General features: G+C 38.8%; 1 protein-coding gene across 1 annotated transcript in view; it reads left to right on the forward strand.

Moving 5' to 3' along the window:
* Positions 1-17,637, forward strand: part of phc2a (polyhomeotic homolog 2a (Drosophila)) — a 51,276-nt gene that overhangs the window by 5,320 nt on the left and 28,319 nt on the right. Inside the window, exon 2 of the mRNA XM_017709634.2 lies at positions 16,335-16,578. Coding sequence (XP_017565123.1) covers positions 16,399-16,578 — 180 coding nt within the window. The 5' untranslated portion in view covers positions 16,335-16,398. The remainder of the gene's footprint in view (positions 1-16,334; positions 16,579-17,637) is intronic.

Below are 17,637 nucleotides of genomic sequence, written 5' to 3' on the forward strand. Positions count from 1 at the left end.
GTCAAGCAAACAAGCTACCCATGGAGGAGTCGTTCACTTCCTTTGTTGTGAAACCAACCGTTAAACTTTTTCATGCGTTAATGCTGACGTTCACATCAGAGAAAAGGCAGAGAACCATATTTGAAACAGTCGATTAAAAATATATATAATATCATATCAAAATAAAAGAATATTTGTCAAATAAGATGGATTGGCCATGACGGATTGTACTGCATTGGATCTTCATTTATATTCCTAAATCTTGATCATAGTTGCTGTTTTTCAGATCTAATTTGGACATTTTACATCTTAAAATGCTTAATTATTTGATTTAGTAACGACAAGTTCACAGTCATGATGTTTGTAACGTTACTGTTACTAGCCGCTCAAAAATAATAGTGGGTGGAAATGGTTCTTTATGGCAATGCGATAAAATTTTTACATGACTAGTGTCCAGCATCTGTTTAACCTTCAGAATTAAACAGGCTATTCTTGTTTTTGTGATGTTGAGACTTATGTATGTAAATTATCTCTGTTCTGATTGGCTGTCTTGGCTCGTGCCTCATTCAAAAAGCAGTGCAAGTGGTAACATGCCTTATAACCTCAGGGTGAACAGGCAGGACTAAACTGTTTTACATAGATTTGTGTATCTTTTTTTTGTTTTTGAGACAACACAAAAACAATTCATTAGTTACCGGAGGGGAGCTGTGTTTTGGAGCTTTAACAGTGTTCACATACTAAAGGAATGTTTCTTTCATGATATGATCCATCCATCCATCCATCCATCCATCCATCCATCCATCATCTTCCGTTTCTCCGGGGTTCGGGTCGCGGATCATGATATCATATGAATCTTTATTTAAAGTGTATGCTTTTATATTTGTGTTATGTTCAGGACTCAACTCTGTGTGGCTCTGGTGCTGTCAACAGTCCCCCAGCACAGGGTTTAAGGGTTTCGCTGTTGTTTGCTTTGATTGATGGCTGTGATTACTTACAAATCTGTCAACTCCTCCCTCCTTTGCTTGTTCAGCAATGCCTGTCAGCTTCACGCTTGAGCGGCCTGAGACAGGTGGCTGTTTGGCGAGTTTGCTCAGGTGTGTACGCAATTGTCTCCATCTGGCAAACTGCAGAGGAGACCACCATTTGTCCACTGGCAGGAAAGCATCCGCCAAAAGTCTTGCGCTGCTGCTAGAGTGATAAAGTTGTAAGATTCTTCTCTAAAGCCCTAGGGAACCTAAATCCCTTTTTCCCCTAAATTAGCTTAATCTTGCTCATATGGACACATAATATACAAAGTAAATTCCTCTTTTGGTGAAAATTAGGCAATCCTAGTGCGTATTTGAGTGGTATACTCACCATTTATGAGGCCGATGCAGGTTGTCCTGCCCACCAAGAAAGCTGTGTGACCCTACTGTCTCTGAAGCACCCAAAAAATGAGTACATGCTTTAGTGAATATTATTCTAAGAGTTGAACCAAACAAAATCAATGGAGTGATCAAAGTGTCTCATAATGTAATGATATCATATTTGAGCCTAATTGATAGATTATTAGACTGTTTGATTGTTACATTGTGAGAGGATCTTAGACTGCTGGATTATTAAATCATAAGACATGCATAACTAACATTGCAGAACTTTTAACAATAGAATAGTCCAATAGTCTAATAATCTAAGAGTTTTATAATTTGATATTAACCTGACAGTGTATTCATCTATGAGTTGAATTGTTCAGTTGAATCAATTTAGTAATGAACAGTCTGGTAATGTAAAAATCTAGTGATCTAATATTTAAGCCAGATTATAATGTACTGATGCATTTTTACAAGTGGTGTAAATGATAATGCATTAATAACCTGATAAATGATTAATGCCACTAATAAAAATAAATAAAAATATTAAGTGCTAAATTAGAGTAAAAATGAATGCTGTGATAACACGATTACCTACACAAACTAATGTGATTTGATCATTTGACAGCCTTAATTTTTACACTCCTAATTTTTTCACAAAAAAAGTCACATGACGCTCAGTCTGTTGATTAGCTCTTTCCACCTGTGCCCTCATAGCACTTTCTCAGCCATAACTCACGGTCTGGCTGGCTTTGAGGCCCTTTGTGAGCGCTGTTTTCCCCCCGGGCCGCATGTGCTCTGATTCCTCTCCTGCTAAGCTGTGGTTTTATGACCCACCCACCTCCCCCCGCCCCAAGTGTTTCAGAAAGAGAGAGAGACACGTGTGGCAGGGTGGTCCTCGCTACCTTCAGCCTTCATCTAAGAGCTGACAGAGGCAGAATACAGCTCTATAAACACAGCCGCTTTTGCTCACAGGGGAGCAGTGTGTGAGCTTCTTTCTGTGCTCTGAAAAACAGGTGCTGAAAAAGCTTCCGTTACACGATGCCTTTGTTGAAGACAAGTCTATTACGGTCCTTTACAGTCAGAATATTGGTGTTGAGCCTCCTGCTATCACATAATAAATATCTGATTTCCAGACAGGATCCTGTAGAGCATCACTGAGTCAAATGAGTGAAAGTGCAGGTAGGCACTAAACAAATACTGCCACATAAACCCCATCTAGAGCTGCTTGATCCATGAGCCATCATCTCCAAAGGCAATGCTGCTGAAATATCTCATTTATGATAAGTGAAGATAACGTGGTGGGCAAAATAGCTTAAGTTAAGGGTGAGTGATAAACCAAAAATATAACATGGCATTGCCTGAAAACAATTTGTATTTTGTCAAACAGGTAAAATTTATTAATCGTGACTATATTTTTGGTGTAGTTAATGATGATTAGTCACATTTGCATCATTTGCTCAAATCTGACCCTAAACAAAGACTTATTTCATTTCAAAAGCAGTGCATTTAGTTTTATTTATGAGTAGGCAAAATGCTCCATCAGTGCTTATCAATTTCCATAACAGCATTTCCATCATATTTGCATAGTTCAGAAGAACTTAACATGAAAATAAAGTGAACACAGATTCCAGTTTTCATAACCAATGTGCAGGGAGAGCAACAGTGACTGAATGTTCCAGATCCTCCTCCACAATGCAACCCTCTCACTGTCATACCATTACGTTCCATCTTGTTTAAAGGGGAACTGTATCTCTCCACTTTTGTTAGTTTGCTGCTCGTTGATTTTTTCCCCATAGTTGTCACCCAAACTCTGTTGAACATGTTCTGTAGCTGGGAAAGACTTTGGAGCCATTAGTGTAATGCGACACTTAAAAAGCTGTATTTGAATAAGATGGCTATATTTACAGATTCCATTAAAACAATATTTAGCGCTTAAACAGCTGGGCTTCAGCCTTAAACTATGGATGGATGGTTAACGGCATTAAAAGTGAGTGAGGCTAACAGTTTATTACATTAAATCGTTTTTAGCGAGTTATATTTGAGCAGCATTTGTGATAATTACAAACAAAACAGAAATATACCACATAATGGTGCTCAATGTGAGTACAATGTTTAATACCTGCCTTTTTACATTTAGGACTTCAGAACCCCTCCCATGGAGCACTGCAGCTTTTACTGAACTGATTAAAGTTTCTCCTGATTTCCTGATTCCAGAAATTTTGGAGTCAATTCCAAATTGAGATGAAGTCAATGGAGATGATTCCAAGAGTGGATTCCAGTGATCTTGATTCTAAAACCCAAGATGTATAGAAGGACTTTTGGCAGAGATAAGAAGTACAGCATTAATTAGAATGGACCTTAGCAAGGAAATTGGGAGAGCTAATGCTAACTTAGCTGACTAACAAGGGGCAGTCATGGGCTGGAGGTTAGGGAACTGGCCCTGTGACTGGAAGGTTGCCGGTTCGATCCCCAGCACTGACAGTCCATGACTGAGGTGTCCTTGAGCAAGACACCTAACCCCCAGTTGCTCCCCAGGCACTGTGGATAGGGCTGCCCACCGCTCCGGGCAAGCGTGCTCCCTGCCCCCTAGTGTGTGTGTGATCACTAGTGTGTATGTGGTGTTTCACTTCATGCATGGGTTAAATGCAGAGGTGGAATTTCCCCGTTGGTGGGATTAAAAAAAGTATCACTTACTAGGAGGCTAACTAAGAGGTTTTTAACACTAGCGGTGTTGTTTGACTGCAAGTGCTGTAAGGGAACTAAAGATTTCTTAAACGTTTTTAATAATTAGATGTGATTATGAGTGTACAAATGTCGATAATAGAAATGCTTGCTTTATAAGTAACCTTTGTTTATTGTCTGCTATGATAATGCTAATACCCTTATGGCATTCACTATGTTATATTAACATAGCATTAGTGGTGTGCATTCACAGATTCTACTGTGTGTTGAATGTCTTGGATTAGAATTACCGAATACTGGCACATGTCTGCCTAGAAGTACTGATGATGATGTGCTCAGAAATGTATACTGTAACATATTTTATGACGTTCAGGTAGGCCATGCTATTTTTATGAGATAATAGAGCCTGGTTGTTAAATTCAGCCTATTTCATGCTTCAGCTCCAGATGCATTGCAGAAACTCTTTTTTATGACACTCTTGGCCATTTAGTTGCATCAAACAGCAGCCACACCGCATAAACTACTTGACTATTGCTTTTCTACATCTCAATTTATGTTTTAAAAAACCTAAGCTCAAATTATCTCGCTCTGTGAGCACCTAATTTATATGTTAATGAGCCCATGATAAACAATTCCTGTAAAGGCACACTTTTCCAAGTCAATGCGAAATTAGACCCATATACAGTTTACATGGCTGACGAGGCCACAGTGAAATAGCTCTACCTTTTGATCTCTGTTCTTTTTAAAATTCATGCACTCGCAGATGGCTACATGTTTATTTCCTTCTCGTTGTGCGTGATACCATCTGTTTTCATGCCTGTTCTATTGCTACGAGGTCACCTTGAAATTGTGTGATGAATTGGATATTTGAATTCTGCAGGAGGCGCCTTCCTATGTAATTTCCTGCTGCTTGTTGAGCTCAATGCATGTATAATGGCTCTTTCTTGATGTTCAGAAGATATGGAGCTCACATCGCTGCTCATGCACAAACATTATCCATATACTTTCATGATATAGTCCAGCTGTTGAATAAAGGTGTGTCCACACTACAATCACTGCGTCTTTCTGCTGGGCCCTTCAGTCAGTGATACTGTGACAGCAGGGGCCATATTTCACCCCCTCAGTTCAAGCCTACAGTCCCCCTGCAGACAAAGCAGGCAGTTTTATGGTGGATCTTAAGGAAATTAGGGCCACAAATCTCCCTCTGCCTGGGTGCTACAAAGCGGGCAATGCACTAACGTGGAAGATGATGGAGACCAAAAACGTGAGGCAGGACAAATCTTTTACTTCCAGAGCCATAATCAGTAACTGGAAGGCAGAGCCTGGTGAATGATTTATTGGTAGTAAGCCTGACGACTTTCCTACAGGGCGATACTAAATTTTCCATGGTTCTTTATAGAGTTTCTCTGTTGTTTTACTTCTTAGAGTAATCATATGTTGGTTACAATAACAGCATATATCTTTTAAAAGAGTTAGAATTGTCATTTAGCTATACTATGTAAATATAATTACTTAATATATTGTTTGCATGTAATTACCTGGCTTGTTACATTACATAAGGTGCATAAATACTAATCATCACAATAATAATCTTACATTATAGAGCACTTTTCGTACCAGTAGCAGCTTTACAGACAGGTGATAAAGCTAAACACTAGTAGAGTAGAGTACTTGAGTATTAATCATTGTAAGTATTAAGTTTTCATTATTATTAGTGATTGCACTATTAACACTATTGTTATGTGATTTATATTCTTATTCTTCTTATTTTTTTTTGTTTTCGCTCACGCATCCCGCAGTTTTAGAGATATTGACACCATTCCAACTTCAGAATGTTCGGTCTTATTGGGAACAACGTGCTGCTTTTTCATCCGATGTACGGTTTTTATACAATCTTCGTTAAATTACAAATTTTTCCCATAGGAATGAATGGGGTTGAAAATTGCACACCCATCTACTGTACTTCTGCTAAACTGAAAGGAACTGCTTTACATACACTATCTTCAGTCAGGCTGTCGAGAACGAATTCTATGTAGGTTTGATCTGCACTCATCTTCCTTTATTCCTCATCCCTCTTTTTTCCCTTAGACTCCTATTCATTTTCTGACTCCACACAAGCCGTAGTATTTCCTCGTTTGACAGCTTCCAAATTGCGTGTGCTCACTCAGGTCTTGAATGCTCTTGAAACTGAAAACAAGGTATCCTTAACATTTTAATAAATTGTAAAAAATGTTTGTTTTTACTTTGAACAGCACTGTAGTAACATGTGGTGCAGAGGTCTAAGAATTTACCCCAACGTCAGGAGTTTTTGAACCCCAGCGTCTGAGTTGGGTGAATTCTGCTGCCCTCAAATTGAGTTCAGTCAGATACTTTATCATTACGTTGAGCTGAGTTTCATTTTTTAGTGTTTCTGTCTCTCTCTGTCATTTTGTCTGTCTCTCTTTGTTTCTCTATGTTTCTCTTGACTCTCTTTCCTTCTCTCTCTTTCCTTCTCTGTCTCTCTCTATCTCTCTCTCTCTCTCTGTCCCTCTCTCTGTGTCTTTCTGTTTGTCTCTGGCTTTCTCTCTTTCTGTATTTCTTTTTTGTCTTTCTGTCTATCTCTGTCTCTCTCCCTTTTTCTCATTGTCTCTCTCACATCTCTGTGTCTCCCTCTGTCTTTGTCTTTTTATATCTGTCTTTTTCTTCTCTCTGTCTTTCGCTCTCATCTCTTTCTTTGCCCCTCTCTGGGTCTATCTTCCTTCCTCTTGCTGTTTCTGTCTCTCTCTCTCTTTCTCTCTCTTTCTCTCTCACACACCCTTTCTCTCTCTCTTTTTCCTTTTTCATCTCTCTGTCTCAGCTCTTTCTTTTCCCCTCTCTGGGTCTATCTTCTTTTTTCTTGCTGTTTCTCTGTTTCTTGCTCTCTCTCTCTCTCTCTCCAGACACACACACACCCTTTTTCTCTCTCTCTGTCTCTCTCTCTTTTTTTCCTTTTTCATCTCTCTGTCTTTCTCTCTCTCTCATCTCTTTCTTTTTTTCTCTCTGGGTCTATTTCTTTTCTCTTGCTGTTTCTCTCGCTCTCTGTCTCTCGCTCTCTCTCTCTCTCTCTCTCTCTCTCTCTCTCACACACACACACCCTTTCTCTCTCTCTGTCTCTCTCTCTTTCTCTCTCTTTTTCCTTTTTCATCTCTCTTTCCCATCTCTTTCATTTCCTCTCACTGGGTCTATCTTCCTTTCTCTTGCTGTTTCTCTTGCTCTCTCTCTCTCTCTCTCTCTCTCTCTCTGTGTCTGTGTCTCTCTCTCTGTCTCTCTCTCTCTCTCTCTCTCTCTCTCTCTCTCATTCTCTCTCTCTCTCTCTCTCTCTCTGTCTTTATGGCCTGTTCTCTCTGATGTACACTCAGCAGGTATGTTGGGCAGAGAGTAGGATGTGTCGAGGCCTCTGGCTGCTGTCTTCTACTCACTGTTCATTGTTCAGCTCTCTCTGAACAGCGAGGGCTGATCTCTGACCGGTGCTGAAGGCTCATAATCTGTCAGATTCAACAAATCAGTCAGGCACTAAGAGGAGTCTACTCCAGTAGCTAAGCTCTAGCAGCTCCTGTTCCAGTTTCTCTCTGTTCATACTTGGCTGGCAGTGTTAAGGTAACATGTGATTAGCCTAATAGCCTGAGTGCAGTGTGTCAGGCCAGCCACTACCCTGCTACACTCGTCTCAGCCTGTCACATTACATCAGCACTCAGTTGTGCCATTTAATGTGCCACTCAGGTGAACGCCATTGCTACAAAAGGTGCAGCTTGAACATCTATTACCACATAGAGGATTACAGCATGTGTATTACTGCAGAACAGAATGCCGGAGTTGTCTTCTCACAGTCTAAAGATGAACAGGAACACCCATGGGTGGCACCACACCTCCAGAAGTAGTGGGGCAGAACTTATTGTTTCCACAAAAACAGCCTACCTTTCGTGTCATGCTAATAACACATGTCTATTAGCCTGCTAATGAACAGTGTCAGTGTTTGTTGAGCCTGTGATTCACTGGGTTCAGTTTTAAACAGCAAACTCTGCATCTCTGAAGAACATCCATCTGTTTTCATACCCAGTTCATTTTCTAAGGTCTTTTTGTGATATTGTATCTTTTGGTTCAGGTGGGTTCACACTGACCTGGCCATAGTGCACCAATTTATGCATGTAAGAGATTGTTTATTGGTCAGAAATGTTGCAGGGATGCTCTTTTAATTTTACATTCACCAGCATGAAAACAGAAAATAGAGACACTTGTCATCAATGTGCATAACAATCAGATGATAATAAACCTTACTTGATATTTACTTCTTTATGTTTGGTTTACCAATTTGAATTTAACCAATCAGATCATTGATGCTTGGCCAAAATATGTTCAGTAACCCATGTGCCAAAATCAAAAGCATATCTTTGCTATTATTTTATTTCTCATCTGCTGCAGGAATGATGAGTGTTCGTAAAGAGTGAAATGATAAAACAGGCAGTGCAGCGCTGATGTGCACTGTGGAAAGCATGTGTTGAATTCCCTAGTTTGGGGTAGACCTTTATAAAAATTGCATTTCCCCAAGCAGCGACTGAAGTAGGGGTCACTTAAAAGTGTCCCAAGACAAGCAATTCTTTCCAGATCACAGGTGACTTTTTTGGTCCTGTCCTGAATACAGGTGTAGTGTTCCACTTCAGAAAGGACTTTCAGAAAGAATTTTCTGTTTTATCTCTATATGTCAGCGCTCCATGCAGGTTACAGAAAGTGGTGGTTTTCTTTTTGATGTAAGTTTCCTGAACTCAATTAGAAAGTGGTGGGTCTTTGCCCCAGTATTTTGAAAAGTGGTGGGTCAAATGCCCACTTGCCCCCATGGTTCCAGCATCACCTGTGGATTTACGAATCCCATTTACAAATTAGACCTCAGACAGAAGTTGGTGAACAATGTGTCTTCTGAGGTTGTAAGTTTAATTATCTAAGTGGATTATATTATAAATAGACTCCAGCACCCCCCGCGACCCAGAAGGAGAAGCAGCTTAGAAGATGTGTGTGTGTGTGTGTGTGTGTGTGTGTGTGTGTGTGTGTGTGTGTGTGTGTTTGTGATTATATTATAATATATCTGTCAGAAATATCTCCTTTAGTGTGATGGAAATTAGAAACTGTGTACACTATGGAATTGAAATTCATGTTTGGGTTCATGTGGACGCTGCAGGCACACAATGAAAATAATATTACTGAATCATTGGAAGAAATAAGTGCATTCTGTTGAAGATGATTTGGTCCAGGATTTGGTCAGAGCTTTTTATAGCTATAACAAACTACACTGCTTTTAAAGTGAAAAAAAATCTTTGTCCTTTATTCAAATAAAATAAATTTGCCTAATTGTTATTAAGTACACAAAATAATGCACACAATTGATATTCATTATTTTAATCATGTTCAACTCCATTTTCTCCCATGATATGAAAATGGTAGTTGTCCATTACCTTGAACATTATTAAAAAAAAGCTAGGAATCGTCTGTTTCTTATGTCTGGCTTCTGAATACTGCACTTAATACAAAACACTTTATTTATGATTGTAAGTATGAATAGTAAAATTTTCCCCAGTAAGACACACCCCATCTGACTTTTGTTTTTATAATATGTTAACAACCAATTCTTTGCATATATATATTTTACAAAGTATAGTATTTTGCAGGTTTATCTCATTACACTGTCAGAAATAAAGGTACTGTGCAGCTACGTTTTTCATTCATCAAGGTACAAACAATGTCAGTGTATCTTCAAAGCTGCAGTCACTGGTTTAAAGTCTAAATTTGTACCTTCAGTATGTTTTTTTCCTAGGGGAAAAGTATATCTGCACTTTAAAACAGACCAATAAAATGCAAATGCCTTAGTCAAGACAGGGTGTATTGAGTCAATGCAACTTAAAAAAAGGAATTGCTAAGGAATATTGTACAAATATGTTCCCTTTCTAAAGGTACAGAAGAGGTACACTTGAGGTTGCCACCAGAGTGACTCTGTACCATACAGAGCTGATCTACTAAATTATATGAGTATATAATATATCTGTGTGATGAGTATGATGCTCAAATAATTATGGATATGGTTTGAAGCTGTTTTGTGAGACTGACTTGAACAATCTTGGCCAACACAGTCTGATTCTGACACAGACAATATAAACTGTCCAGCACTGCATTGTATGCTCTGCTCAGAAAGAAGGTGGACGGTCAGTTGTTAGTCAGTAATAATGGTCATGTGTGTGAGTTTTTCCTGGTGGCTGGTTGATGGGCTGAATACAGCACTGGCCTGTCCAGACAGGCACAGATTGGATATCTCATCCATCTGGTGTCAGTTCACCCTGAGGGAGAGCAGGCTGGGCTGTTTGATGTGGTCTAGGCTAACAACCCATCTTTGCCTTAACACCTCTCTCCAGCCCTGAAACTTCAGCAACTACCACCATCTCACAGTGTGAGATGAACTGGCTAACCCTATTCTAACTCCCTACACTACAACCAAAAGTGTAATACTGACCTTGTCAAAGATGTAAATGATTAGATTCAGTGGTTCTGTGTGTTTGGGGCAGGTGGATGGTGTCTGTTTTTGTGATTTCCAGGACAAAAAGCATCAGATATTCACTTGCCTCTCATAGAATAGTATCTAATACTGGATCGAGGGCAAATTGAGTGGAATAATGCGTAATGTAAAATGCCTGTGAGCCAAATAATGAAGTAGGAGACAGACAGGGGTTGAAAAAGTGAAAGCAGGATGAAGATGAAGCTTTTTTAAAAAGAGGGAGAATGAATGTGAACCATTCTTGAAGTATTGCTTCTGTAAATTTCCACTAATTAAATAGGATGACCTGGAGATCTCAGTCTTTAAAGAAAATCTCTCTGTTCTGCACGTTCTCTTCTTTGTCTCTGTGTATTCATGGCCACTGCTGCGCTGGCAATTAAACATAATTTCTCAGATTCATTTATACATTAATGGTTAGTGAAGTATTTGAAGGCACATGCACAGAATTTTGGCGGGGGGGCTTGAGCACCTGCCCTTTTGCCCTCAGACTGTACACTCTTTGTTTGTATATAATAACTGTATTTTATTTTGTCTCCACCATTTTTCAAGATCCATTTCAGTTTAGCCAGGGCTGGTCAGTTTAGCCAGAACTGGTGGAGCCTGGCTGCTTCTTGTTTTTCCTGTTTTTTTCAAAAGCAGGACTGAAAAAATGCTGGTAGACACCCACGAATGTGTCCACAATGAATGGGGGTGAACAAAGAGGAATCGCTATAAACAAAAAACAAACCTTTCGTGTGAGACATTCTTTTAATCTTTGAAAGTAGAAGGAGATATCGTATTAAAAATGAAAGAAAACTTTCCGGTGTCTTTTCGTTTTTCTACAGCAAACAGGTTTTTTTCACTCAAAAAAAATATAACAGCAGTGCTGGAAACGACAGACATTCTCTTTAAGAAAGCATCACATTCCATGTAAATCTTGTTCAGGACACTCCTAAATCTGCAGAGATTTACAGCTGTTAATGTATTGTATGAATCAGTAAACTGATTAGCTAGCCTATTTTCTTTGTACCTTTGTACATTAGGTACTTCCCATTTTCTCCAGGTTTTATGATAAAATAGCTTGTTTAAAATAACAACAGATGAAGTTTCACTAAATAAGGATATTAATACCATCATAACAAATGAAGATATGAGTATTTGAATAATTTGCCCTGTGTGATTGTGTTAACATACATAGTAGGTCTTATAAGTTGTATTTTTTTTGTTTAAATCATATTTTCTATCTATCTATCTATCTATCTATCTATCTATCTATCTATCTATCTATCTAGCTATCTAGCTATCTAGCTATCTAGCTGTTTTGCTAGAATACTAACTCATTGTAGAGTTAATTGTGCCCACTCTGGCTAGCTACACTACCAGTCAACTGTATGATGGAGTGGCTTGGGAAAATTCAGGTGATGGCATGTTGCACAGTCATTACATTTAAATCTAGGGGACTATAATGGAAAATATGCAGATGTAGATAATATGGAGCAGTGAAGAATGCATGGGAAGCATGATGTAAAAATAAAAACTGTATGAAAGTATGACAAACAATGTGGGGAGGGGGCTCTACAGACTACTGATAATTAGCTATTTTTTGGAGTGTCAGAGAAAAAAACAACATTTGATCAAATCTTTTTGGCTTTTAGGGTATATGTTTTTGACTATGGCTTATGCTGGACATGTTATAGCTTGTGTGCTGCCTCACCTGAGCACATATCCACTCCTGTTTGGCTGATAATTGTTGGGATGCTCCTTTCTTTTTTTATGTTCCACCATTAAGTAAAGGAAAATGGGTCTATTTGATCTACTATAACCACCAACCCCCTTTTTCCTTTAAAAGTACCTCTAGCACCCCATCCCACCCCCTTTTCCCCTTCCAGCACCCGGGCTGGCCTTTGAAGTGCGTGTGTTTAACGATTGCACTGGGTCTCAGTCACTTGTTATGGGAGGAGTTCAGGGGCTGAAGGGAATGAGTGAATGGGTTTTACTGGACATAAGCGATCCCCTGTGGCCTGTGAGTGGATGCAAGAAAAGCTGCCTCACTGCTGAGAGCAACCCTCCTACCCGTGTGAGTAGCGCACATGTGTCTGGATTGTTTGTCAGTTACAGGCATTTTTACAATATACAACATTCAATCAGCTACAGTTTGTGTAGTTACTGTACACTTGTTGTTTACAGGCTTTAGTTTACATCTGCTTTATTATATATGCAAATGTTCAGATATGTAGAAATACTGTTTATTAGGTTAAAATGGCCATTAAGTACAAGTCTTTAATTTTTCAGGAGATATTTCTAAGATTAGATATAAGATTTCTTTGAAAGTGAGGGGCAAACCAAAGGAAAATATGTGAAACATGTTTCCAAACTTTCCAAAAGAGTTTCCAAAACTGGAGTTAAAAAAAATTAGGAAGATATAGAAAAAAACGGGACTCCTAACGCCTGTGCTAGACCTAGTTTAAGCTCCACTCTTGCTTCAGATCTGATAAAAATCCACAGGTGTTTCTGTCCATCGTTCCGCTGTGAGAAAGGACGTGTAGCTGTAGAGAAACTGTTACTAAGTAAATGAAACAGGCACAAAGAAGAAAATCTGCAAATCTAACTGAGAAGCTGCAAAGGACTGACCTCCCCAGAGTCCAGACCTCAACATTATTAAAAAATGCTAAGATTACTTTGAAATAGTGAGAAGCAGAAATGCAACCAACTTTTAAGACTGAACTTTGAAGGTGTTGAAAAATATGCCCTGCAGATTTCTTAGAAAAACTGAAAGCAAGCATCCTCATGAGAATGAGAGCTGTAATACTGCCTGGATACACTAAATACTGAAAAACACATCAATTATATTCAGTTGTTGAGGCTTCTGTGTTGTTTCTGTTAAATATATGCTTTCTGCCTTTTTCTTTTTGATACCAATACTGAAACCTTTCAATATCAATTGAAACTACTGGGCTTTACTACTAGCACCTTAATATTGCTAATATTGTCGTATTGGTGCCAGTATGTCATTACTGTTGCCCGCCCATAATTTTAGTCTCCAGCAAATAATGTGGGGTTAAACATGCTTTAGTTTTAAATTCCACTCTGAAGTACTGTGTGATATTGCTTGTATTGTATAGTATCGCATTCTTCTACGACAAAGTTTTAGTGTTATTGATGTAGTTAGTGGCACAAAAGCAACACACTCTGTACAACTCATGTCACCTAACTGAGATCTACCTGATGCTTTTAAACTGAATCCAACTGAGCCCTTAAGATCACCATCACTATCCTTAACCTAAGCTCCTTTGTGAAGGCAGCGTTTCCTCAAATGCATACCAAAGCAATGCAACAGTGTACAGTTGTGGCTCTCAGACAAGACTGAGCCATAAATCCTGTTGACTCATGTCCTGCGGCCTCAGAGATGTACTGGCACATCAAAGCACAATGTTGGTGATGGGGCTGATGTCTTATGTGTGGTATTGTTCACACCCTTCAGAGCCGCTAAACCTGGAGCAGAAAAGTGGGTTGTAAACGCATCGCTAAAAAGGCCTGTGATCTTTAGACAGTTTGGTGCTTCATCATCGCTGTTCACTTCAACCCCTCCAGCAAACTCTCACTATCCCTGCAGTCTTTAGTGAACAGGAGCTACGTTGTAAAAAAAATTGAATGTAAATTTACAACACAGATTTACAGCATGTTGGGAAAGTGACTGGTACCTTACGCAACTAGTCACAGAAGTGACACTGTAGTGTCAGGGCGGACCTTTAGTTGATTCACTAAATCTACACGTTATTCACTTTTTACATTTTTAACATTATTTTTGCACATGAATGCATTTAATATGTTTTGTCGTGCTAAATATGATGGTGTTCTGTGTTTTAGTTCATTCTGTAATATAACAACTAATAGATGTTCAGTTACTTGAATTGAATTGAATTGAATTACTGTCATTGCAGTCTCAGTAACTGGTTTAAGTGCATGTATTGCTGTACTAAGATGTTAAGTTTATGATGTGACTGGTAAAGGATACTGTGCAGCTGTGAAAAACAGCATGATCCTTCTTTTACATATGTCACAACAGTATTAACACCATCGCTGAGCTTTAACGTCAGAGCATGAAAGCATAAAAGACTGGAATTGATTTCTGGCCCTGAAGGACTTTAGTTCAACCTATTTTTTTTTTAAATTGCCAGGTTAATTTGGTGTGTTTGAGCAGGATAATGACAAAACTGTGCTGGACTCCAGCCCTCCTGGACCGTTACTGACCATTTGCAAAATTTATACAGGTCTCCCTTTCTTAGTTACTGTCCATCAATCTTTCAGCTCAGGCAACCTGGAATTTCTAGCAATTTTGCTAACAGAAAAAAAAAATCCCAGTAGCACAAAGGAAACCCCTAACCTCTGAAAACATTTAATTATTCAAAAAGTGACCTTCTAAGATATTCTGCCCAAATTAGAAAGGAAAACATAAATGTCGACCAATTTTAATTGAAATTCTGGAAACCATGATTACATTAATCAAATCATAAAAAACCTTTTGCCAGTGGACTAATTCAGCATGCTTTCATGTCTAATCAGGTGTGAGCTAAGATGAGCCAAAGCTAGCGCGAAACACTGGAGCTAGTTATCATTTATCTCATCATCTCATGATCTTTTACATACCTTCAGCAAACTGTAGTCAAACAATGCAAAGGATGGCGTGTGTACATGTGAATATATTGTTATACTGATACAAATTGTTGTATGTGCAAGTACATTAATATTATTAAAAGTATTCTGCAGCACTGTTTCATATGACTTCTTAAGCTGACTGTCAGCAGCTAAGCTAATCAATAACGTAGTTAACTAACTGATCCTGACATCACTCTGTAGCATTATTTATCTTAGGCGTTCTAGTAAAATCATCATTAGTTAATATAGTAACTATATTAAGTTTAGCTTACTTTACATCCAGCACAAATCAATCATTTTTACATGGGGCAGCGAGCATGGTCTTCAATCCAAAACTGTTTCAGCTTTGGGAAGAAAATGAAAACAGCACCCCTTTCCAGAAGATCACAATCTGAATTACACATTCCTCAGTAACACCTTTATACCATTTCTAATAATTCAGGCTAATTTACTGCCACTGCTGATCTCACTGTAGGAGGTAGCTCTTAGAGGCAACCCTGGCTGGCTGGGCAGTGTGTCAACCCCTGCTTTGTGAATGTTTAGAATGAGTACCCCTGCAGTAAGCATACTTATATAAACTTTATATAATTTTGCAATATTTGAATATTAGAGTAAGAGTGGTGGAACTAAACTCTCCAGGGCTGTATCTCTTCAGGACTGTAGACACCTCTGTCAAAAAGACACATTTTTCCCCTTGTCAAAGTACAAGTACCGTATATGTACCTTCAATAGGACAGCAGTGGTCTTAAGGTTCAATTGTGTACCTTGAATAAGTTTTTCCCAGGGAAGAGCACATATTTGTACCTTTAATGTAACATTTTAAAACAGAACACTAAAATAAAAAAGCTGAGGACAAGACAGAATGTGTGGAGCTAATATAGCTTATAAATAAAATTTCAGGGGATTATGGTACAATTATATTCTCTAACTAAGGGTACTGAACACATACCCTTGAGGGTACCACCCCAGAGACAAGAGAGGCACCAGTGACAGTTGGGTACCTATTTTCAGTTCAGAATATCTGAAAGAGGACATAGCATGTGTGAATGTGATGAATTCTTGTGGTTGGTCTCCTGAAGTGGGCACTCCGCATGTTGTGACTGACTCTGGTGACTGTGCTGTCTTGGTGGCAGGTGGAGGACAGCGGAACGGAGCAGGAGTAGCCGTGGATCTTGCTCAGCAGGGCAAAAGGCTGCCATGGAAAGAGAGCAGGGGTCAATGAGCTCCAGCCCCAGCACTGCTGCCCCCAGCAACAGTACCACCACCACCACCACCAGCACCAGCCATGGCAACACCAGCGCCACTGCCACCAACAGGCCACAAACTCTCTCACAGATATCAGTGTATGGAGGAATCCCAGACAGACAGACGGTACAGGTAGAGTACTCTTACCACATTGATTATTCATTCCGCATTACAGAATACCTACCAGTATGGCATATTTTGGTTCAGATAACCAGCTGAATTAAGATTTTTCATTCAGTTGGTCATCATTTTGAATCTATTTTCAATGGAATTAGAAAGGAAGCTTACCATGTGTTGATTCTGGGCTCCCATTGAGCGCAAGTTTCTCTATTTTCACATGTGCGGCAGTTGATGTAATGTTGATGTTTCAGCATTATTTTAAGGCAAAGTACTGGCCTTGGACTCTTATAAAAGAATGGTTTACTATTTTGATAGTTTACATTAAGATCCATCTGAATAGCATGCTCCTCTACTGCCCTCTACAGGCAGACAGCCACCTGAACTCTGAAGTTTTTCTTATGAAACTGACTGATACTCTCTAGCAGACAACAGCAGGCAGTATTAAAAACGTTCTCCAGTTTTGATAAATGCTGTAGATTCATTGTGGGGAGGAGAAATAGTCAACAAGAGGATCCTGATGATGATACGTTTTAGAGATGAAGAGACAGACCATCGCTGCTGTCGGAAGAAAACCCTTTTTCTCCAGAATGGATATTTCATGTGGTCCTTTTATCACACAATGTAAAGGACGAAAAGCATCAAATTATGTTAAAAAACTGAAAAATGAACAAAAATGGAGATACAAGGTTTTGTTCTGACAGCAGTAACTTGCTCCCAGAACTTACAATACAAAAAGTTGGAATATAACTGGAAAATAATAAGAATGAACCATATTTTACTGTTATTTATTTACTGTTATATGCAATATAATATACAATATAATATTTCTTATCAAATATTATTTATCTGAGATTCAACAGCGCAATAAGAATGGGTTCACTATTTGGCGAGCAACAAGTCACTGCTGCTCTTTTTATTTATGTATTACAGCTACTTATTTATGATTTGTAAGATGTTTTTATTAAATCATTAATATCCATTTTAACTCATTTAAACCATTTTTAATAAGAGTCTGAAACTCTCTGAGTTTGAGTTCTCTCTGTTTAGAGGGAGGGAGAGAGGGATATACCC

Source organism: Pygocentrus nattereri, chromosome 9 (genome assembly GCF_015220715.1).
Source record: "Pygocentrus nattereri isolate fPygNat1 chromosome 9, fPygNat1.pri, whole genome shotgun sequence".
NCBI lineage: Eukaryota > Metazoa > Chordata > Actinopteri > Characiformes > Serrasalmidae > Pygocentrus > Pygocentrus nattereri.